This window comes from Megachile rotundata, chromosome 8 (genome assembly GCF_050947335.1).
Source record: "Megachile rotundata isolate GNS110a chromosome 8, iyMegRotu1, whole genome shotgun sequence".
Classification (NCBI taxonomy): domain Eukaryota; kingdom Metazoa; phylum Arthropoda; class Insecta; order Hymenoptera; family Megachilidae; genus Megachile; species Megachile rotundata.
In genome coordinates, this window is record NC_134990.1 from 7017098 (window position 1) to 7039927 (window position 22830).

The window sequence follows — 22830 nt, forward strand, 5'->3', positions numbered from 1 at the left end:
TAGAGTAGTAAGGTGGCGCACAATGGTGTATTCGATTAAATGAGGAATAAGAGAGATGGTCAAATGAGTAAGAGAGAGAAAAAATGCTTTGACAAGTCTTCTTGTTCAGTCCGATTCTTTGAGTTTCTCCGTGACGGAAAGAGGTATTCGTAATTTAGGAAAGTATATAAGTGATATGATTCGATATTGAAGTAATAAATAAGCAAAAGAAGATTCATGACTAAGAAACTGAAAAGTGTATTATCCAAAAAGATGGTGAGTACGAAAATTGATAACTTGACAGCTTGGCTGTCGAAAATATGGTGTTAATAACCTCACAAGGACAATTTTCGTAATTAAAAGTTATTTTGTCATTAATTTCAATGAGATTTTAGTAATTTGTGATAATCTAATTAAACGTCCGTTTATTTAAATTTCTTTTTCAGAAATTTTTCCATCAAATTAAGTGGATGTTGATAACCTTCAACTCATTACAGTTTTTTCGTTTAACCTCGTCCACTGCCTTTCTCCACTAATCTGAATAGTTTTATACATTGTAGAAATATGATGGATAATGAATGGGTTAAGAGGATGTCAAATGATCAATGTGTATTGTTAATATTTTAGTATCGATATTATTGAACTTATCAGAAAAATGCCGATATATTGTCAACATTTTCAATATTTAAGTATTGAAAAAGTGTATCGATAACAATATAGAAAGCTTTTCAGTACTAGAAAACTTGTAGGATTTAATTAGTCTTCTACTGACTAAAAATCCGAAAGTTAATATAATCTCTTTTCGATTGACATAGCTTTTCGTATAATTATATCTTGTTTTATGTGTTGTAGTTGAGAGAATGATAGTTATTGTGTAAATTCTCTAGCATTTTATTTAGTGATATCTACTGATAGGAGTTGACAAATGCATATATGCCTTCTAATCAGCTCATTACCATATCAATTTTGATAATCCCAACTGTAGTTACATAAAAATAATTTTTCTAGTTTTTGATTGATGATGTTAAAATAATGACTGTACAAGATATCTCTTAATTAAAAATTATTAAATGCTGCTTCAGAACTGTATGGTAAATACAGTTTATTAGGAAATATTAATAGTATTGACAACACATATGATCATTTGTTTCTCTTTACATATTTATCTCTGTTCATTATTTGTTTGATTTTTACATTTTTCTACATTGAAAGCAAATATAATAATGATACATTAACAAATATTCTGCTCGAAAATTAAATATTTTATAATTTTTTATTATTGAACACTTCAACATTTTGTATCATTTAAAAAAAAAATCCTAAAATATTTGTTCCTGCTCCATTTATAATAAACAATGTCTAATAGCACTGATTGTCATAAATTTGTACATTAACATATTGATGAAACAAAAATTAAATTGAATATCAATGTAATTATTACATAATCAAAATGTTATTTTGTATTTAAATTTGTTTAAGTGTATCAATATGTATCTGATATTACTAAGTACTTTTATAAACATTTTTAATATTTTTATCATTTTTAATGTTAATTTTTGTAAATGAAATATGCTTATATTTATGAAATAAAATATTAACAGTAAATATTAAAGATATACTTTGTAATAGTATATATAATATAATGATATGTTTGATGATACTTCAACTTCTAATATAGTACATTTATAAATTATTCATTAATATAAGCTGCCACTGTAGCTTGAATATAAGATAATCCCTTAGACGTCAGTGTTTTTAATATGCTTAAGGAACGCAGATAGAGGAAACTCTAATTTGATAGATAAACTTTTATTTAGTTTACACTGTATCATCATAAATATCAAAATAAATAATTTTAATAATAAAGTAAGTGCACTTAATTTCAGTTGGTCTTATTAATATTTTAAGTTATTGGATATTATTATATTACAAATAATAATGACATCATCCAAGACAATATTTTTATAAATAATCTTTCTTTTTAATTACAGTTAATTATTAAAGAGTGTTTGATTTTTTCTTAGTGATTCAATTGATCGGTTATTTAATTTTTTGAATTATAATTATGTTTTCTTTTTCAGGTTACGATATCATGGAGAAATTTCCATTAAAAGGTACAATATTGTCAAATAATACAATTCCACAGAATCATCAACATAATTTAACTACATATCAGTCAGTCAACGCAAAGGTAAAATTAAAACTTGGTATAAAATATATTCAGTAATATTAGGAGAATTAGGGACAAGATAGGATTAGTATTTATTTTCTATAGGAATACTGCCACCTTCTTAAAAATTATGAAATGTATAAAAACGACTGAAAGTTACACAACATCAACAATTTAATTCGATTTGTAGCATTCTTATGCGTATAGTGATCATTTTTCTGTTTCTTGCAATTGCCATTTTATTTTCCTTCGTCTTCTCAGCTTCAGTAGGTAAGCTACAATTCTTAATATATTAATTTTTCAAACATTTTTTGTAGAAATAGAAGCTTATAGAAGCTTATACAGTTAATTACTTTAAATATCATATTTGAAACAAGATGAAGATATTTCTAGAGCACATACAAAGAATTTGCAATGATGATGCTGAATGTATTTTTTGGGCATTAAAGGCATTTAACATGCCTTTACACTGTCTTTGTGTGCTAGAAATATTTTTTCTATTTTCTGTGTTAAATGTTAGAAACTTATTTTAGCATTCTATGGTAGATAGTTATTAGTATTACATTTTGTATTGACGATAAACATTTCATCAACAAGTATATTGTTTTAATGCATTTTGTTAACACTTCTGATTTGTCCCTAGTTTCTCTAGATGAAAAGTACGTACATGAATTATGAATATAAATTCGAATTAATTACAGGGAGAAAATTCAGATGATGTATACTTTGTAGAGGATGTACGATCACGAAAACGAATTATTGGTCGTGATAATAACTTGAGTAGTGACGACGACATGCTGGAGGTTAATAATATAGGTACACATCAAGGAGAGAATACTGTTCTTTCCGAACATTGTATTCGTATTGACGATGCTTCCTCTCATAGTGAGTGATAAACAGTATATCTTTTTGACTACAGTTCGTAAAAGTAAAAAACACAATGTGGACCTGGTTGCTTCATTATTTCAGTTTCAGTTGATTCCGATGATATACCTGGTATTGGACAGTACGATGATTTTCACACAATCGACTGGCAGCGGGATATTGCCCGGGATAGAATGCGTCATCGATATATCGTGAAGAAGAAACATGATTCTATTTGGGGTTTGATTAAGGGGGCCCATGATGCATGGTCTGGATGGTTGTGTGTTTTATTAGTTGGTCTCTGTACAGGAGTGGCAGCAGGTATCATAGATATAGGGGCTTCCTGGATGACTGATTTAAAGTTTGGCATATGTCCACAAGCATTTTGGTTAGATAAAGAACAATGTTGTTGGAGTTATAACGAAACAACTTTTGATGGTGGTAATTGTCCTCAGGTATATCAATTTATTTATTTTTATGTAATAATGAGTCATTCAACAGTTGTATCTTAAATATCTTTGTTTTTAAAAATATGTTAAATGTTACAGAAGCAAAAAAAGAATGATAACTTTTATAGTATTCTGTGAGCTTTACTAATCTATTACAATTCAGTGTATCCCTAAGAATAACGAAGATGTTTCAAATACAAATTTTAGGTGACGCACATTGTATGTATTTGTTTATTTTACAGTGCTTGAAATTTTAATTATCTTTTCTAGTGGTGGACATGGCCAGAAGTATTTAACCAGTCTAAGGATGGCGCAGGACCTTATATGATTTCTTACATGTTTTACATAGCTTGGGCTCTTTTATTCGCCTCCCTTTCAGCTTCGTTAGTAAGAATGTTTGCCCCATATGCATGTGGCTCTGGTATTCCTGAGGTATGTATATTTAATTGAAAAGAAAAATACATGGCAGAGCTTCACAAACATTCATAGACTGAGACCCACTTTCAGAAATAGTAATTTATCATTACTAAGATTCTAGTAATACATTATCCAGAAGGTTATATGAAAAATATCACTTTATTGCTTTAAAAAGACTTTGGAAATCTCATATATAGATAATGGAATTATTTTGAAATGAGAATTCTGTTTCAGATAAAGACTATTCTAAGTGGATTCATTATTCGTGGATATTTGGGAAAGTGGACGCTAATAATTAAATCAGTAGGTTTAATTCTATCAGTCTCGGCAGGATTAAATTTGGGCAAGGAAGGACCAATGGTTCATATAGCTTGCTGCATAGGAAATATATTTTCGTATCTTTTCCCAAAATACGGTAGAAACGAGGCAAAGAAAAGAGAGATTTTGTCAGCAGCGGCTGCCGCAGGAGTTTCAGTTGCTTTTGGCGCTCCTATTGGAGGTGTTCTTTTTAGTTTGGAAGAGGTACAGAAAAAAAAGGAAAATCACAGGGATATTAGAATATACGATAATTAAAAAGTCTGATAATAATTTGACAGGTGAGCTACTATTTTCCTTTGAAAACATTGTGGCGATCGTTCTTTTGCGCCTTGATAGCCGCATTTATTCTACGATCAATAAATCCATTTGGCAACGAACATTCGGTGCTCTTTTACGTCGAATACAATAAACCTTGGATATTTTTTGAATTAATACCCTTCGTTATGCTTGGAATTATTGGTGTAAGTATGTCTTTTCATAAATATTTTCTTACAACTAAAGAGTGTTTGAATTATCATTTCTGTTTTTCTAACAGGGAGTGATAGCTACCTTATTTATAAAAGCAAATCTGTTTTGGTGTCGATATCGTAAAACTTCAAAATTGGGTCAGTATCCAGTTACCGAAGTTTTAATAGTGACAGTTGCAACTGCCGTTATTGGTTACCCAAATCCGTATACGCGAATGAGTACAAGTCAACTAATTTATTTATTATTTAGTCAATGCGGAGTATCAAACGCCGACATTTTATGGTTTGTAAAGACATTGTATAACTTTTAAAGCCTAAAACATGTTCAGAACTTGTGTATTTCTATTTCTTTGTGCAGTGATTATAATAGAAATTTTACTGCTGCACAATCGGCAATTGAGATAGCAGCAGCTGGTCCTGGAGTCTACAAGGCGATATGGCTTCTCGTATTGGCGCTGATTCTGAAACTCGTCATGACAATATTCACATTTGGTATGAAAGTACCTTGCGGATTATTTATCCCGTCGCTTTGTTTGGGAGCGATAATGGGTCGTATCGTCGGCATTGGAATGGAACAACTTGCGTATAATTATCCACATATTTGGATGTTCAGCGAAGAATGTTCAACCGGTGTCGATTGTATAACTCCTGGATTATATGCAATGGTTGGTGCTGCGGCTGTTCTTGGTGGTGTTACTAGAATGACTGTTTCTCTCGTCGTGATAATGTTTGAGTTAACCGGAGGTGTACGATACATTGTGCCTTTAATGGCAGCCGCTATGGCAAGTAAATGGGTGGGCGATGCTCTTGGAAAGCAAGGTATTTACGATGCTCACATTGGTTTGAACGGGTATCCGTTTCTTGACAGCAAAGACGAGTTTCAGCATACGACTCTTGCGGCCGACGTCATGCAACCCAAGTATGTAATTCTAGTATTCTAGGATTTTGGAAAAAATAGGGATTGCCTGACAACCCTGCAGCCGATAACCTTGTCCACTATCAGCGCTAATCCAGCAATATTCCTATTCCAGTTCCTTTTATCTTTGGGTTTGGAACATTGAATCTTACATTATTATAGTATAGTTTTGCTATGTGACTCCGTTTTATATTTTATATTCATATGGTCATTTATGTGTCATTGTATATTATGTTTATGTACATTGTACAATTTTTAGGGTATCAGACATTCATATTTTATAACCCCAAAATTCTAACTTGCTAAATTCCCAAATTTTCAAGATAGCGTATCTCTTAAAAAATTCCTTAATTTTAAAAATCTTGCATTTCCAAATTCTACTTTATTTTATAAGTATTCTGAGTATGTTATATGTTTACATGGTTCATTTCACAATGTTTATTATTTTTACAGTCCTGTCCAGAGCCACATAATGAGACTACACTAACTTTATATTGAAAAAATGATTTAATTTATTACGTTATATTCTATTGTGTTTATCTTTGTGAAATTATTAAATGTAACTATTTCCAGACGTAACGAGGCACTTCACGTGCTTACTCAAGACTCAATGACGGTCGAAGATGTCGAAAATTTGTTGAAGGAAACAGAGCATAATGGTTTCCCCGTGATAGTCTCCAAGGAATCACAGTATCTTGTTGGTTTTGTTTTACGAAGAGATCTAAATCTTGCAATCGCAAATGCCAAACGTATGACGGACGAGATAACTGGACAATCATTAGTTATATTCACGAACGGAAATAATATTCAAAGTCATTCTCCCCCGCCACTTAAGTTGAAGAAAATTCTTGACATGGCACCGATAACAATAACGGATCAAACGCCTATGGAAACCGTTGTTGATATGTTTAGAAAGCTAGGTTTAAGACAGACACTTGTTACACATAACGGGTAATTATTTTCTGTGTTATTATTAACAACATTGTTCTTATATATAAAATGTATTTTACGATTATATTAACATTGGTTAGGTTACTCATATTTTATTTGTTTTATGTAGCCGGCTGCTAGGAGTTATCACGAAGAAGGACGTATTAAGACACGTGAAACAACTTGACAACGAAGATCCTAATTCTGTATTGTTTAATTGAAATGTATATAAAGAGAGTATATATGAGAAATAAGATATTTTATAATATGCAGTATCAATCGATGAATTAGTTATAATATGTTAATAATATGGTTTTTGATATGTTCATTTAAACTATCAAAAATTTATTTTAAATAACGAATAGAATGATGAAACAAATGAATGAAGCATTTTTAACTTCAGTATATTACATGAATTTCTGTATATTTCATTGCTTCAAATTGATATTATATATTATATGTTCAAGAGAAATATTTTATATAAAACAAAATGTCACTCGAATAATTTTCAGTTTTCTATAATTTCAATCACATTCAACTATCACTGCTATTCAATGTGACTTTTGTAAAATACCGGATCTTACTAAATTAGTATACAAGATACCACGTAATATATACTTTATTGTATAGATGAAGAACGAACCAAAATTCTTATACACACGTATAAGACTACACATACATATGTATAAAACGTATTACATAAACATCACGTAGTACATTATGTTAGATATGGCTGAAATTGCTTTGCAACAACGCCGATGATTGAAAGTTTTTAAAATTTTTAAACTGTTTCGTCTCTGAACAATTGAGATTATGTTAATTTTATTTTTTTTTTAACGATAGTATGTATTTAAATATTCAGTACACTATATCTGCAACTGTAAGCATGTTAAACGTTATTGTAATTTATACATTTCCGATCAAAAATAACAATTATTTTCTTTAGAGTAAAGAGATAAGTGAGAAAATGATAGAAAAATTTATTACGGTCCCATTAACACATTTTTGTTGGTAAAGCTGATATATGAACTTATAAGTAATTAAGTATATACGTAGATTTTGTCTTTATAAGTAGGGTAAACTATACAATGATTGGCACCTTAAATTTCATTTTAAAGGGTCAGATTCATTTGGCGAATTTGTACATTAAACAAGCGTGAAAATTGATTCATAAAGATAGTAGAATAAAATAAGGTAGTTATTTAAATTACTGATATTTAATTATGGAAATATTCTAAAAACGATAGAAAATTATGGTAAAATATAATTATTGACACACTTGGTACTGATTAAAATTGTGTGTACCAATAACTGATACATATTAATTTTGTATTAATTTAATGGAGTATGAAATCTTATACAAATGTCTGAATTATGACCCATTGCACTTTTCTAGATTTTGGCAATTGACAAGCATGAATTTATAAGCATATGACATTAAAGAATAAATACATATGCGAAAAAAATGGTGTTCAACATGTAATTCTTATGAATCCTTATGCTAATGCAGTGCCAAAATTAGTACAGCTTACCCTATATGCCAAAAGTTTATATTTATGATAGATAATGTTGATTCCCAATATACATATGTATATACAGTATACAAAGAAATACATACATGTACGAAGCTTGCAAGCTTGAGATTACACACCTATTTCATAACGTGTATGAATGTTAAAATAAATGTTATGTATATTGAAATCTTATAAAAGAGCAATAATACTAAATGCTTATTTTATTTTCATCGCAATCTACATTGTTGAAACATTATAGAAAAAGTGATTCAATGCAGAGAAGATTGCGGCATGGAGCCTTTAATAAAGAACAAATTTTTAACGGTACATTTACTTTTGAAACTGGGGTAACAATATTTATTTATTTTATTTTATCTTTATTGGAAAAGAATTTAGTACTAAAGTATAGATTCAACATTTAATTGATATTTATTTATGGTCAAATATAAATTTTGCATTGAACTTTTTTTATAACAAACAATTTTAATTATTTATACTAAGGTTTTATTAATTGAGGGTGCAAAATATTAGAATATAAAGAATTACTGTGAAATACTTTTAGATATATATACAATTTTAACATGGAAATATTTTATTTAAAATTCTGCTTTGATAAAAACATTTTTTTTAGAACTATTGATAAATACTTTTATATTACTGAATTATTGATAAATTTATTTTTACATGTTTCTATGTTATTGAACTATTGATCAATATCTCTGATCAATATCTCTAATATGTTTCTATACATATTATTGAACTACAGATAAATATTTCTATAATGATATAGATGATTTATTAGGTCAGATCTGAAACAAAAAATTCAACACTTTTTAGTCAGAAGTATTATGATAAATAATTTTTCAAAAATAATAATAAACATCCGACATAAAATTAAAAAGAAAATTCATGATAAATACAAAACATGAAAAAAAAACAAAATAGAATATATTAATTGGAATAATTTTAAAATTATTGTTGCAATTCTGCTATTTGCAATAATAAAAAAATAATTATTTATTTTAAGGTTTATATTTATCTATAAACTATAAGTAGTTGATATATTATTTATTTCAATTACATTTAATTTAAATGGTACAAAGGTTACTAATAACCTATTATTAGGTCAATGTAATCTTAAAAATTAAATGAAATATGAAATAAAAATAATAAAAGATTTAAAGTTTGTTTTGTAACAGGATATACTCGTTAATGGAACTTAGTATCTCAACTATTATTTAAAATGATTTACCAATAATTTTGTAAAAACAAGTGAATTGTTTAACCGTTCTTTGCATTTCAAAATTTAAACATCTTCTAATTTAATCAAAATGGTAAGTACGCAAATAAACTTTGTGGGAGTCGAAATATCAGATGAAATACCTACCTAAATTCAAACAATTACATCCTTTCGGTAGCGCGTAAGTTAATATTTAAAGGGGTCGCTGCAGGCTCCATAATCCGGATTCAAAAATCTGTACAAACGTTTCGGAATGTTTGCAATCAGCGTGAATGGTCACTCCATCGGGCACACAAGTACGAATCGGCATAAAATAGGTTCCCGTCAAGTATTTCATCTGGCAAATGTAGCACTAGAGAATAAATCAATAAGTATTTGAAAGGCGGTTCACAGTTATAGCTATGTAGCCCGAGGAAGTAGAACGTTTTATTTGAAATTTGAAATCGATCAAAGCGAAAAGTTTAGATGAATACCGGACGCGTCGTACGAACAAGAAATAAAAGATTCATCCAGTTGGCAACCATTCTGCCAACTGTTGAAAAGATATTAAAAAAAAACGAGATGAAAGAGAAAGAGTCTTGAGAAGCAACAGAGGATTTGATGGTAATCATGCTCGAGCGAAATCAGTTCCGTGACACGGAATAAATTTGAACGATCGCGAATGGAAATTAGTGTGGTTAGCGAAGGACGTCGCGAATTTTCATTGCTGCAATCGTTTAGACATTTTTCAAGGGGAAAAAGGAAAAGGCGACGGAAAAGAATCGTGACGTTGACTGGTCGCAATATCACCTGCACTGTTTAGGGTGGGGAATAGTCAAGGGCAGTACCGCCATTAGTGTCGGGTATACGGGGCACTTTAAACTTTACGTAAAATAAATTAATTTGCATTGTTTTTTACCAAGGTTTACTTTAGGGTAGAAATACCAAGGTATTTTTTGAGGATAGAAATTAGTAATGAAAACTCATTTCTTAGGCGATAAAAATGTATTATTAATATTTCAGGGTTTTCAATATTTATTGATAATGTTAAAATGTGGATAATAGTTTGTTGATAGAAAATTAGCGCTTTTTATGATAAAAATTTGTGTTATTATGAGATATAATTAAATTTTGTACTGGGTCGTGGCTTTTTGAGATAAATTAAAAAATATTTCGAACAATTGCGACGAAATTTGTTTCTCCCCACGTTTAATGGCTGATTTAACGTATTTAAATACCTTACGCTTATGGATACCTACAATCATAGTTTTGAAATTCTAAATTTCTAAATTATTAAATTTATAAATCTTAATTAAATAAATATTTGATTTTCTAAATTTTTTAATTCTGATTATTGAAAACTTGAATTTTATTAATATTGCATACAATTTATACCGATTTCAATGACCTTGAAATATATTGTTAGGGACTGCATTTTGAGCAGCAATCTTCTATACATATAACCGCTTTTCGGCCTTATATCTAAAGGTATTAACAAAAAATTCAATTAAATATTTATTTAACACGTCTTACTACTATATATACATTATAAAAATCAATTTATTTTTTTTTTTAAGAATATGCCTGGTGTAATACACCAAAGTGCACTATATTTCAATGTAACATTTTTTAATACATATCCACTACGCCATGTGTGATATGGTTAATCGAGAAATATATAATAGTAAAATGTACGCTGTGTTCTGTACACTTTTGTATATTGTAAATTTAAATGAAGATTTTTGCCTATATCTTGGAAACTATGGTCGAAAAGTGTTTATATACACAAACAAAGTTATTTGGAATATTGACCTTGACAACATATCTCAAGGTCATAAAGATTGATAAAGTGGCCTTTTGTAAATAATTACATTGAAAATATTTTTGCGAATATCTCTGAAATTAAAGCCGGGTAGCGGTTATATGTACAAATGAAAGTTCTTCAGAATAACGTCCTTGATGACATATTTCAAGGTCATTGAAATCGACGAGATCTGCTTTTCTCTATATAATTACCAATTTTTGGCAGTGAAATATATTATTATTGATTAAAATGATTTTAAAATATCGTTACTTAATATCTTTAATGATATTCTTAAAATATTAGTGAAAACAAAGTTTTATGTAAAAAAAAGCATTGTTCTATATTTTTGACTAATTACGTTTTTTCGTATAGAAATCACTATGTGTATTTGCATGTATTATGGAACACCTTTTATATACATATAGAGTATTTATCGTAATGGTATTCACAATTTCAAGCAATACACGGTAATTTATCACAAAAAAAAATATTTGAAAAGTTTCGAAAAAATTATTCAAAAACGATAAAAATAAATGTTATGATCGCATTTAAGAGGAATAGGGAATAATATAATGTGACATAATTGTGAAATACAATTTGGAAATTTTTGATTTGAAGGATTAAGTTAGAATTTGTTCGATATGGGAATATAAGATTTCAGGAATATGGACATTTGGGAATTTTGAAATTTTGAAATTTAGGAATTCAAAAAGTTGAGAATTCGATAATTTGGGAACTTAGCACTTTAAGAATTTGCACGTTTGAGTTTTTGGAAACTTGAGAATTTACAAATTTGAGTTTCGGGAAATTTGAATTTTTGGAAATTTGGGAATTTACAAATTTGAGTTTTTGGAAATTTGAGAATTTGCACATTTGAGTTTTTGGAAATTTGAGAATTTGCACATATGAGTTTTTGGAAATTTGAGAATTTGCAAATTTGAGATTTTGAAAATTTGAGAACTTGCACATTTGAGTTTTTGGAAATTTGAGAATTTGCACATATGAGTTTTTGGAAATTTGAAAATTTGCAAATTTGAGATTTTGAAAATTTGAGAACTTGCAAAATTGAGTTTTTGGAAATTTTTAGCATTTGGAAATATCAGATTTTGAAATTTTAAACATTTGATATTTTGGAAATTACAGAATTTAGAAAGTTGAAAATTTGGAAATTAGAGATTTTGGAAATTTGAAAAATTGAGAATTTGGAAATTTAAGGATTTTCTAATTTGAACATTTGCAATTTGCAAATTTGGAAATTCGATCATTTAAAAAATAAAAAATTTGAGATAATACACATATTTTTAATTACTCTGACCTCATAATCATAAAAAGCAATCTGTTTACAATTTATCATCAACCTAAAATCCAAACAAACAATTTCTCGCAAATTCTCCAAAACTTATTACAACAAAACCATCCGATTCGGTACAGTTCCTTCTCTACGATTACATACACCGTGAATGCAACGAGCTGTAACTCCCCAGTTACGAAAAGAAACCCGCTTATAATTAAACCTCAACCTGGACTCGTCCACATGAACAATTATATACATTCTTTTCTAAAAAGTACCAACGTACATAATAAACACCGTGTATGCACCAAACTATATTTTAATAATTAAATTTATTTTAATTTTACCGTATAGTAAATACATCAAAAACTTTTATAAATCATGTAAAATTACAATAAAAAATAATTTCCAAAACTAGCCTAAAAGTGTCTACAAAAAATAATTTATAAAATCTATTAAAAAAAATAATATGGGTTCGCGGTAGCAAATGGGTTAATCGCAGGGCCCCGTAGCGCGTAACGCTGTCCCTGGCCGAGGGTGGCGAACAGTTCGTGCAGGCTGGTGGTTCGCTAGTTAGTTTCGCGGCAGCGATAACCCCCGATGCGCGTGTGCACGTACGTATAATAACGTGTTAGGATAGATTCGCTTATACAGAGAAAGAGAGACCTCAAAGACTGTTTTCCTCGGTCGTTCAATACGCGCGCGCGCGAAACGAATCGACTTCGTCCATAGTATCGTCCAAGTTCTCGTCGGGGACGTCCGTGACTTTACACCCTTGTTCGAGTTACGATTCGCTGAACGGTATATATGACAAGGGTGCATCACGGTTTCTTTTCTCGTATTCCTCCCGGTTCGCCTCGTTTCACTTCTTTCGTCCTCGTATTTACGTACGAGCCACGTTTCGACTCTGTTTTCGTCCCCGACACGTCTCATCCGAAAACAGGTGGTAACCATGGTTTAGTGAAGTGCGGAGTGTGATCAGCGAACCGATTGATTTTGTGTCATTTCGCGCGATGCGATTACCCGTGAAACGGTGCGATCTTCAAACGAAAGATAACCTAAGATCAAGGATAACCTCGGGAACAGTCCTGCGACCTTCTGGCTAATCTCACGGATTCGATTTCCATTTCGACTTTCGCCTGACGGTGAAACGCGTCACGGCACGATCGTCATCGACGAAAAAAGAAGAATCTATATACCGTGCCGCGACACACATTCGAGCTCGCGCTCAGTCAATAGCATCCTTTGAAATTTCAAAAGGAACGAGCTATCGACGAAGCGTTGCACCTTCGGGAGGAGGCTACCCGACAGTCCCGTACAGGGAACGAAGCGGAGAGCCCGGTAACCGCAACGATGAGAGCTAGAAATTCCGGCGAGCCGAGGAACCACAGATTCCAATGATACCTTCGCAAGCTGGCCGTGAGGGATATAAAGGTTCCAACCCTCCGAGCAACAGCTCCGAGGACAATGGCTTCGCTAATCGACCTCGAGTGGCGGGCCTTTACGCGACGAATCTCTTCAGAGAAGAGCCCGTTCGATTCCCGTCAGAGGCTCGATCCCGCGTACTCGAGAGATCGTCGCAGGAGATCGGCAGCCAGAGGAGCCTGAACCTTCCTGCGAAGGTGGCCGAGGAGTTCGAGCTGCTGGATCGCTCGAGGATCGGGATTTCGAGGACTCCGCAGCCCTCCAGGAAAGAGGAGGCTCGATATGAGTCCAGGTCCAGGTACGATGACTCCAGACGCTCCAGGGAGGACGCGTACTCCCGCACGCACGAGTTCCCGCGCGCGGATCAAACGTGGATGAAAAGCACCAAGGATTTCGCCTCGACCTCCGCCTCCATACTAGTTTCGCCCGCGAGCGAGACCAACGAGTGTCATGTTATATCGCCGCCGGACGAGCACAAGTCGCCGCCGCCGTACGCGGGACTCAGCCCGCCGGAGTACAGGGCAGAGTACGAGAACAGCGAGACTCCCTCGCCGATATTCCCCACGTATCCGCTGTCCTCGTACGCGGAGGAAACTCGCCACAGACGATCGTCCTCGCTGGACGGCGAGCTGAGATATACACAGAGGTTGCAAAGGACGCCGGAGTCCAACGCGATAGCGGAGAAGGATGAGGGAACTTCGAGGTATCGGGACGTCGCCAGGCTACGTCCCCCGCTAACCGCGGTTGCGGGAGCCTCCGCGGATTCCGGGACCGGCGACTCGGGCAGCGCAGAGATTCAGGTGGATCCCATCGGTACTCCCAGGCTCACCGGAGCGCCGGAGACAGCGGCGAATGCCAGCAAGTCGGCTGTCAAAACCCCCACCGGGAACAATAAGCAAACCGTGAAGCTGTTCACGAAAGAAAGTCTCGATAGGTTGGAAAACAGAACAGTGCAGCTCGTCAGGGATTATGGATTTCAACCGAAGAGACGGATGTCCGTTGAGGATGGTGCGGTGCTTCCAAACAAATACGAACCTTTCCCCACTGAACTTTACGGTAGACCACTCGAGGAAATCGACAACTTTATATATGACGAGGTAAGTACTCGAGGGAAGCGGGGTTTTATGACCGTATGTGCGTTTTTGCAGAAGCATAGGATTTTGTGTACTTACGTTACTGTGCTATGATCTTCTTAGGAGCAACTGCGGTATAGGCTTCCTTCGGATAGACGGTAATCTAGGGATACATACCACTGCTTGTTTTCGAGCTTAGGAAACCAAATATATGATTTTGATGTTTTATACGGTCTTATATCAAGTTTATGGGTTCTAGAGGTTTAGTAATCTCAAACTTTTATACTTTATTTTGATGTTTTTAAGCTACAAATTTTTAAATTTAGAAATTTTCCGTGTCAGAGTTTTAAATTTGTAAATTTTCTGAGACACAAATTTTTACACTTAGAAACTTTCTAAGCACATATTTTTAAATTTACAAATTTTTTATAATCTAAAATTGTAGTTTGCAAATTTTTTAATAATCAAATTTATAAATCTTCAAAAGTTTAAATTCTATAATTCCTAAATTTGTAAATTATGTTACCAAATTCCCAAAAATTGTAAATTGTAACTCCATGATGTTTAATTATTAGATTCCCAAATTACCTAATGGCTAAATTTGCCAAGTCCTAATTTTCCAAATTTGAAATCTCCTAATTCCCAAATTATTCTAGTTTCTACATTCACAAATCAAATAAAAAATTGACTATATTTTTACTATGTTTTTTTATATAAAGTATTTACTACCAGTATATTATTCAAAAAACAATAAGTTAAAATTACTAGGGCCCAATTTACTATAAAATCTAATAAAAATAAAATTATATTTGTCAAAACATAATAAAAACAAAATCATAGATTTATAATAAAATTAATAGTATCAGTATTAAAACTAGTATTAGTGTTATTAGTATTACAATTATTATTAATATTAATATACAGTACTATAATACTATTAAAGTATAAAAAAATATTAAAACATAACTTTTATCCACAGACAAAAAAAATTGTATATAAAATTAACAAAAATTCCATTAGAGTTCTAATTTTTCTCTTTTACTGTGAATTATTTCTTTGCCAATTGTTCTTCATTAATTGTTATTAAATCTCTGCTAAATATTCTCCTCTAATTTATACTATTTCTCTTCTGATTATTCTGCTTTAATTACTTTATTTCTCTCATAATTATTCTCTTTACATTTATAGTACTTAATACAATAGTATTATAGTACTTAATGTTTCTGGACCCATAAAAACTCCTTTAGTTTTTATTGTTTTTTCCCACTTATTCTTCTGCCATTTTCATATTTCTTTATTTCTATAAAGACATAACCTTAATGTTTATAAATCCATAAAATTTCTTTAATTTCTGTTATTTCTCTCCTAATTATTTTTTCTTAATTTTTGTTATTTCTTTATTTTTATGGACATAACCTTAATGTTTCAGAATCCATACAAACTTCTTTAGTTTCTATTATTTTATTCTAATTATTCCTTTATTTTTATAAAGACATAATCTTAATATTTTTGAACCCATAAGAACTCCTTAGTTTCTATTATTTCTCTCCTAGTTATTTTCCCTTAACTTTTATAATTTTTTTACTTCCATAAAGGTATAACCTTAATGTTTCTGAATTCATAAAAAAACTTCTACAGTGTCTACTATTTCTCTTCTAATTATTCTCCTTTAATATCTATCACTTCTTTATTTCTATAAAGACATAACCCTAATGTTTCTGAACTCATAAACAAACTTCTTCAATTTCCACTATTTCTCTCCTAATTATTCTCCCTCAGTTTCTATCATATTTTCTATTTCTACAAATACGTATCCTTAACGTTTCTGAAACCATCAAAAAGATCTTCAAAAGCTCGAAGTTCGCAGTTTGAAAAACATCTGGCTTCCTGTTTCACGTCCATGAATCCAATCATGAGTTAGGTTAGGTTTATTGCAGCACAGGGTTCACCGATAAATAAATACGTACCTGAGAAATGGTACAGATTCTGAGACAGGTGGCTAATATGAGTGCTCATAATATTTTCATAAGAAAATGCAGCAGTGCTAAAGCAATATTTAGAACTACTAAAACTGATGACGACGTCGTTCGCATGTGATTGCCACTCACGATCGTAAAACACCATTATCGTCTTGCTTATGGTTTATACCGTCATGGCGTGAACTTCTTGGTGCCCTGGATACGACTCACGCGCTTGTCGCATGAGGCACGCTTACGCTTTTCATGATTTTTGAGTTTTTGGTCCTTTAATGAAGAAATTACTTGTTTAGTTTCTTTATTATTTTTGTGCAGAGATTGTCGATTTATCTTTTTTCTAATGGTTGAAGGTCTTAAAAGTACTGACAATTATGTACAATTTTTTAAAATTCTGTGAAATTCTATACACTTCTTCCAAATTTTGGAAAGTTCTATGAAGTTCTGTTAAATTCTATAAAATTCTATGAAAGTTTACATGATTTTATAAAAATTTGTAAAATTCTGAAAATTTCTATAAAATTCTGTACATTCTGTGAAGTTCTGAGAAATTCTAGGAAGTGCAAAAATTTTGTAAAATTTTGAAATATGAAAACTTATAAATATAAGAATGAGAAATTCCTTTGAATTTAGAAGTTCAAGAATTACAAAATATGAAGACAAAAAAATTGGAAGATACAAGATAAGTACTAAAATTGAAAAGTTCTAAAATTAGAAAACTTAAAAAATTTAAGACTCAAAATTAAAAAATTTCAAAACTCAGAAGCTTAAAAATTAAAAAACTTGAAAATTGGGAGATTAAAAATTTAAGTGTAAAAATTTGAAAATTCTAAAATTGGAAAGCTTGAAAACAGGAAAATTAATCTTGTAAAACGTCACTGAGTCAAACGTATTAAATATTATTAATATACTCATCAATATGACACTAATATTCTCTATAAATCCAACTTGTCTCAAAAACACAATTACTTAACTTTAAACAAAATTTTCCATTCGAATTTCAAGCATACCTTCATGTTAAGAATTTTCTCGAATTTGTTCATCATATTATAGTACGTCTATTTTCATAATAAGTAATAGTATCGACGAATATATTCCTCAAGTATTCGTAAATGAATCATGAATATAATAGCAAAAGGCTTTTAATTTTTTTCCCTGCTATTTTCCGATATTCAATTAAACACAAATGGGGTCTCATTTTCCGTGGCGTTGTTCTGCTGCTTTGTGCTGCTTCTTGCTATTTAGGGAGAGTGATCATTGAACTGTTGGTAAATATCGATACATCATTCGCTTAATATGCTTTAATCAGTCCTTTTACGTTTAAATAGAGCACTATAAATATTCGCGGATTTTAACGTAATTAATTTTTCGTGTCTATAGAACTTTTTCTTTGATCAATCACTGATTTTAATTGTATTTATTGACATGAAGTTTATAGACGTTCGATGAGTTACTTTTAGGTTAGGAAAAACGTCAACACGGTATAGGAAATAAATGTCAAAAAGATTTGAAATACATAAGAACATTGGGAGGACAAAGTAACCATTACATTATTTATTATCTTATTAACTATTTTAGTCCATTATTTTATTAACTATCGTATTTATTATTAGAAATAAGTTTCGAACGAAAATAACAATATTAATCAAATTGAGTTGGATGAGTTATTTGTAAGTTAGGAAAAACGTCAATAAGGTATAAGAAGTAAATGTCAGAAAGATTTGAAATAAACAAAAACATTAAAAGAATAAAATAATCATTATGTTATATACAATTTTATTAACTATTTTATTCTATTATTTTATTTACTGTCTTATTTACTTCCAGAAATAAATTGCGAGTGAAAATAGAAAGTAAATTAAGTCGAAGTGGACGAGCTACTTTTAGGATAGGAATAAAGTAAACAAAGTTAAGAAATAAACCACAACATTAAAAGTACAAAACAGTTACTATTTTATTTTATTATTGTATTTAAATATTTCATTTTACTACTTTATTGAACTCATTTATTTTACTACTTTAGTTAATTACTTTATTTATTTCCAGAAGTAAATTACGAACGAAATTAAAAGATAAATCAAGTTGAGTTCAATGAATTACTTTCAGGTTAAAAATAAAGTAAACAAACCATAAGAAATAAAGGTTAGAAATAAACGAGAACATTAAATGTATAACAACCATTATTTTATTTATTTCCAGAAATAAATTAAGAATGAAAATAAAAAGTAGGTCAAGTCGAGTTGTGAATTTCTTTTTAAATAAAAACATAATTGTGATTATTTAGTATTATATAATATAATCGTGTTTATGTACGAAATTAATACTAGGTTTATGGACGATCGATGTGCAGTTACTTCTAAATTAAAAATAAAATACAACAATAAATACATAAGTAATTTTTGTTATTATATATTTCGAGTAAAGTGTCTTAATAATAATTAAGATAATCTTAAGATACCTTATAATTATTAGCACTTTGGATACCTTATCTTTTTTCAATGATTTAAAACGAGAAATTAAAGATGCGCCATTTTGAGATATTTCGTAAACCGAGTGTTAAATTTAATCATAAAATACAGTAATTAACAGCAATATAAGAAAATGAGAGCAGTTTCGAAGACTATTGAAGACTCCATTTTTACTACGTTGTTTTAATATTATTAATTATTATATTAATCTATGAATAAATATATGAATTACTAAACTGAATATTTTAAATTTTAATTTAATTGTATTTAAAATAGGGGCAAATTATTGTTAATAATTTCAACGAATTTAATTTCCAATTAAAGGAATAATTTAACAAGAACTAATTCTAAATAAGATATTGAAGAAATTAATAATTTCTAAATATTTATAAATTGGAAATTAATTTTCAATTTAAATTATAATTCTTTTATCAAACTGTAAATAAAAGTAAATCTTGTGGAAATAATAATAATTCAAAATTTTTATTTCATTAATCATTATTATTTATCAAAATATTATAAAAATAATGACGTTTCAAACAATATTCTATTAAATTTCAATTTCATAACAAAATTAAATTAAATTAAATCTGTACAATTAGAATACCTATTTCAGTAGATAAATAATTAAAGATTACAAATTTTCTAAATTGATATTTGAAGATTATTTATTCTTAAATTAAAATTTTAAACTATTTTCTTATTTTTATATTTTAGTTTTATTTAATGTGCTCTATAGTACTTCATTTTTTTATTCTATTTTTTAAATTCTACATTCTTGTTTTGAAACAAGTATTACTTCCATTTCTTAATAATTACTGGTTCACATTTTTATTTCTCTTTTTTAAATTTCATTGTATTTTTAGATTTTCCAATTTTTACATTATGCAATTTGTCGACTTGAAAATAATTTTTAAATCACGTCCACAGATAATTCACTGTTCCTAACACTGATTTTAAAAATCTTCATAACTTTAATAAAATTATAATTCTCCTTATAAAAGTCAACATTTATCTTTAAGTACTAAGAGTACTAACATATTTAAATCCATAACAAAACTTAATACAAGAAAAAGTTATATTTCAAAAATGCTCTTTTTCATTTATTTCTGAAATTAGCAATTGTTAGTACTCCTTTCATTCCCACGCGTTATCTAAAACTACAGTTCGAAAATTTACGACAAGGAATGAAAATAAGCACTCGCAAGCGTGACAAAACTATAAAACAGTGTACTCAAACAGAAAGTGTTCAAAACTCGAAAAGCTTTCTGTCTAAAAGCGCGTATATTAATCGTGCCAGAGTAATTTGTTCTATACATAAAATTCTCCGAAGCAAAATGTGAAATGTGACGGAAATTAACATAATCGATAATCTAAACCAGAAAAACTTCAAGAAGAATTTTGGTACCATTAGGAGTTAATGTACGACGTATAATTATCTAAAAAAAAAGCTGAGAAAATTACGTAGAAAAAATGTTGGTGGTTGTCCAAAAGTGATATCTTCGCGAGATAAACGTGCAATTTTAGCATGCATCCAATTCCGCGTTAACTGCGAGACAAAATGGCTGCAGAAGCTGGTACAACAGTTGTGCGAGAACAATGCGAAGAATCAGAAAGAATTGTGAACATTTAAAAAGGAGTATAATGTTAAAATGCCTTTGTTAACGAATTGTGAGATACACAATTAGAAATTGTTAGATAATGGATGCATCGAAGAAGAAAATGGAGGATTTTTCTTAAATAAAAGAACGTCACGCTGGATACTCTACATTGTTGAAGTTATTATTTTTAAGGTTATGAATAGACGTAATTAAATTAGAAGAGGAGTAAGGGGATGTACTTACAATCTTATTCTAGTTTAGGTGATTATATTTAAGCAAAATATGTGAAATGCACATTTAGATGGAAATAAATAAAATTTAATTAAAATACCAGTAAATGAAAAAATGAAGATAAATTAGAATGTGTAGGGTGATTCAATAAATTTTTGTTTTCTGACCCCTCAAAATTTTGTATATGGTGTACAAAAAATCTTTAACAAGTTTGAATTGAAAAATTGAAATTTGAGACTTTGCTAAGTAATAATTTTTAATTCTCTATGTTGCTCAAATTAAAATTTTTATTTCTCCAAGTTCTAGAAGTAATGATTTTTGGTTTTTCAACTTCAAGTTATAATTTTTATTTTCCTGAATTCTTTAAGTAACAATTTTTATTTCTTTAAATTCTTCAAATTGTAATTTTTATTTTCCCAAATTCATCAAATAATAATTTTTATTTCTTCAAGATTTAAGTTCTTCTTTAAGTTCTTCAAGTTATAATTTTTATTTCTTCTAAATTCATGAAGTTAAAATTTTTGGTTCTATAACTTCTTTAAATAACAATTTGCATTTCTCTAAATTCTTCAAGTAACAATTTGTGCTTCTTTAAATTCTTCAAATTGTAATTTTTATTTTCCCAAATTCATCAAATAATAATTTTTATTCCTTCAAGTTCCTCAAGTAACAATTTTTAGTTTCACAAATTCTTCAAGTAATAATTTTTGGTTCTTCAAGTTATAATTTTTATTTCTCTAAAGCCATCAAGTTAAAATTTTTGGCCCTATAACTTTTTCAAGTAACAATTTTTATTTTCCAAGTTCTTCAAGCAATAATTTTTATTTCTCTAAGTTTTCTAAGTTATAAATTTTGGTTCTACAAATTCTTCAAGTAACATTTCTTGTTTCTTCAAGTTCATCAGGTTATAATTCTTAGTTCTATAAATTCTTCAAGTAACAATATTTGGTTCTACAAATTCTGCAAGTTAAAATTTTTATTTCTCCAATTTCTTCAAGTTATAATTTTTATTTTCTCAAATTCTTCAAGTTATAATTCCTGGTTCTTTAACTTCTTCAAGTAATCATTTTTATTTTTCTTACTTCTTCAAGCTATAATTATTGACTGTAAAAATTGTTCAAGTAGTAATCTATATTTCTCCAAGTTTTTCAATTAACAATTTTTACTCATCCAAGTTCTTCAAATTACAATTTCTATTTCTCTAAAAATGATAAAAACTCATCAAGAAAAATATCTTGACCCATACCCTTCTCTGTATATCTACAGAGAAATTGTACCATACAACAGACTTCGTGATTTTTTGCAATATTCTACACTTCTCTGACGTGTACAGCCATTTGCAATCACACTTGACTACATCTGTGCACATTATTGCTTCAAGGTTACTAGTCATATACTAAAGGCAAAATTTTCTTTTGTCGCATGCATTTTAAGAAAATAATATTGTCCCCTCGTACATTCGTCCCTGGGTGCATCATCTTCTATTGTCAATATTTGACCCGCAGATGTAGGACGTTTTTTCAGAAAAGCTTCGCATCTTCCGAGACGCAAAAACTTGAGAAACATCCAAAACCAAATTTCGAAAGAAAGATGGCGGGGACGCAATTAGTGCAGCGGGTAGTTGCCCTACTTTCGTTGTCCTAATTTCATTACAAATTCACTTTGCCAATATTACTGAAAGCAAAAATACAAAAATATTAGAATAATAAAATCAAAATGAA

The 22830-nt window shown here is 30.0% G+C and overlaps 3 protein-coding genes and 2 long non-coding RNA genes across 15 annotated transcripts in view; 3 read left to right on the plus strand and 2 right to left on the minus strand.

Moving 5' to 3' along the window:
• Positions 1 to 52: 52 nt before the first annotated feature.
• Positions 53 to 6789, plus strand: ClC-c (chloride channel protein 3). 4 transcript variants are annotated; one of them, XM_012287923.2, is made up of 11 exons: positions 53 to 255; positions 2061 to 2170; positions 2851 to 3034; positions 3125 to 3468; positions 3733 to 3894; positions 4114 to 4401; positions 4476 to 4658; positions 4733 to 4947; positions 5023 to 5583; positions 6154 to 6531; positions 6641 to 6789. In XM_012287923.2, the coding sequence occupies exons 2-11, from the start codon at positions 2072 to 2074 to the stop codon at positions 6729 to 6731; spliced, it is 2505 nt and encodes an 834-aa protein (XP_012143313.1). In that variant the 5' UTR covers positions 53 to 255; positions 2061 to 2071; the 3' UTR covers positions 6732 to 6789. The 4 variants fall into 4 exon arrangements, with proteins under 4 accessions (XP_012143313.1, XP_012143312.1, XP_076390321.1 ...); XM_012287922.2 differs by having other exon boundaries at positions 54 to 255; positions 3119 to 3468; XM_076534206.1 differs by lacking the exon at positions 53 to 255 and having other exon boundaries at positions 2045 to 2170; positions 3119 to 3468.
• LOC143264952 (uncharacterized) lies at positions 5022 to 10554 on the minus strand. The gene is made up of 2 exons (XR_013038963.1): positions 9412 to 10554; positions 5022 to 8833 (listed from the first exon to the last, which is right to left on the minus strand). It is a non-coding gene; the product is annotated as an uncharacterized LOC143264952 (long non-coding RNA).
• Positions 10555 to 12818: 2264 nt separating this feature from the next.
• The window catches only part of LOC100878747 (sodium channel protein 60E), a 52549-nt gene continuing 42537 nt past the window's right edge, over positions 12819 to 22830 (plus strand). For 3 of the 8 annotated variants that reach the window (XR_013038932.1, XR_013038931.1, XM_076534172.1), the window contains exon 1: positions 12819 to 14860. Coding sequence is in view for 5 of the 8 variants with exons in the window: in XM_076534172.1 (XP_076390287.1) it covers positions 13736 to 14860 (1125 nt within the window). In the remaining 3 variants the exon portion in view is untranslated. Of the gene's footprint in view, positions 14861 to 17921; positions 18078 to 22830 lie in introns of those variants that run through there. The other 5 variants (XM_076534175.1, XR_013038930.1, XM_076534170.1 and 2 more) reach the window with 5 other exon arrangements.
• LOC105662787 (uncharacterized) lies at positions 18238 to 19614 on the plus strand. The gene is made up of 3 exons (XR_001096322.2): positions 18238 to 18347; positions 18637 to 18744; positions 18856 to 19614. It is a non-coding gene; the product is annotated as an uncharacterized LOC105662787 (long non-coding RNA).
• Positions 21126 to 22830, minus strand: part of ND-18 (NADH:ubiquinone oxidoreductase subunit 18) — a 51750-nt gene continuing 50045 nt past the window's right edge. The window contains exon 7 of the transcript XR_013038936.1: positions 21126 to 22783. The gene's annotated coding sequence lies outside the window, so the exon portion shown is untranslated. The remainder of the gene's footprint in view (positions 22784 to 22830) is intronic.

Bases quoted from the DNA above. Each gene is read 5' to 3' on its own strand.
- ClC-c (XM_076534206.1), top strand. From the start codon at position 2,045: ATGTTTTCTTTTTCAGGTTACGATATCATGGAGAAATTTCCATTAAAA. The intron at 3,895-4,113 runs GTATGTATATTT...ATTCTGTTTCAG, and splicing joins GTGGCTCTGGTATTCCTGAG to ATAAAGACTATTCTAAGTGG. The intron at 4,948-5,022 runs GTTTGTAAAGAC...TTCTTTGTGCAG, and splicing joins TCAAACGCCGACATTTTATG to TGATTATAATAGAAATTTTA.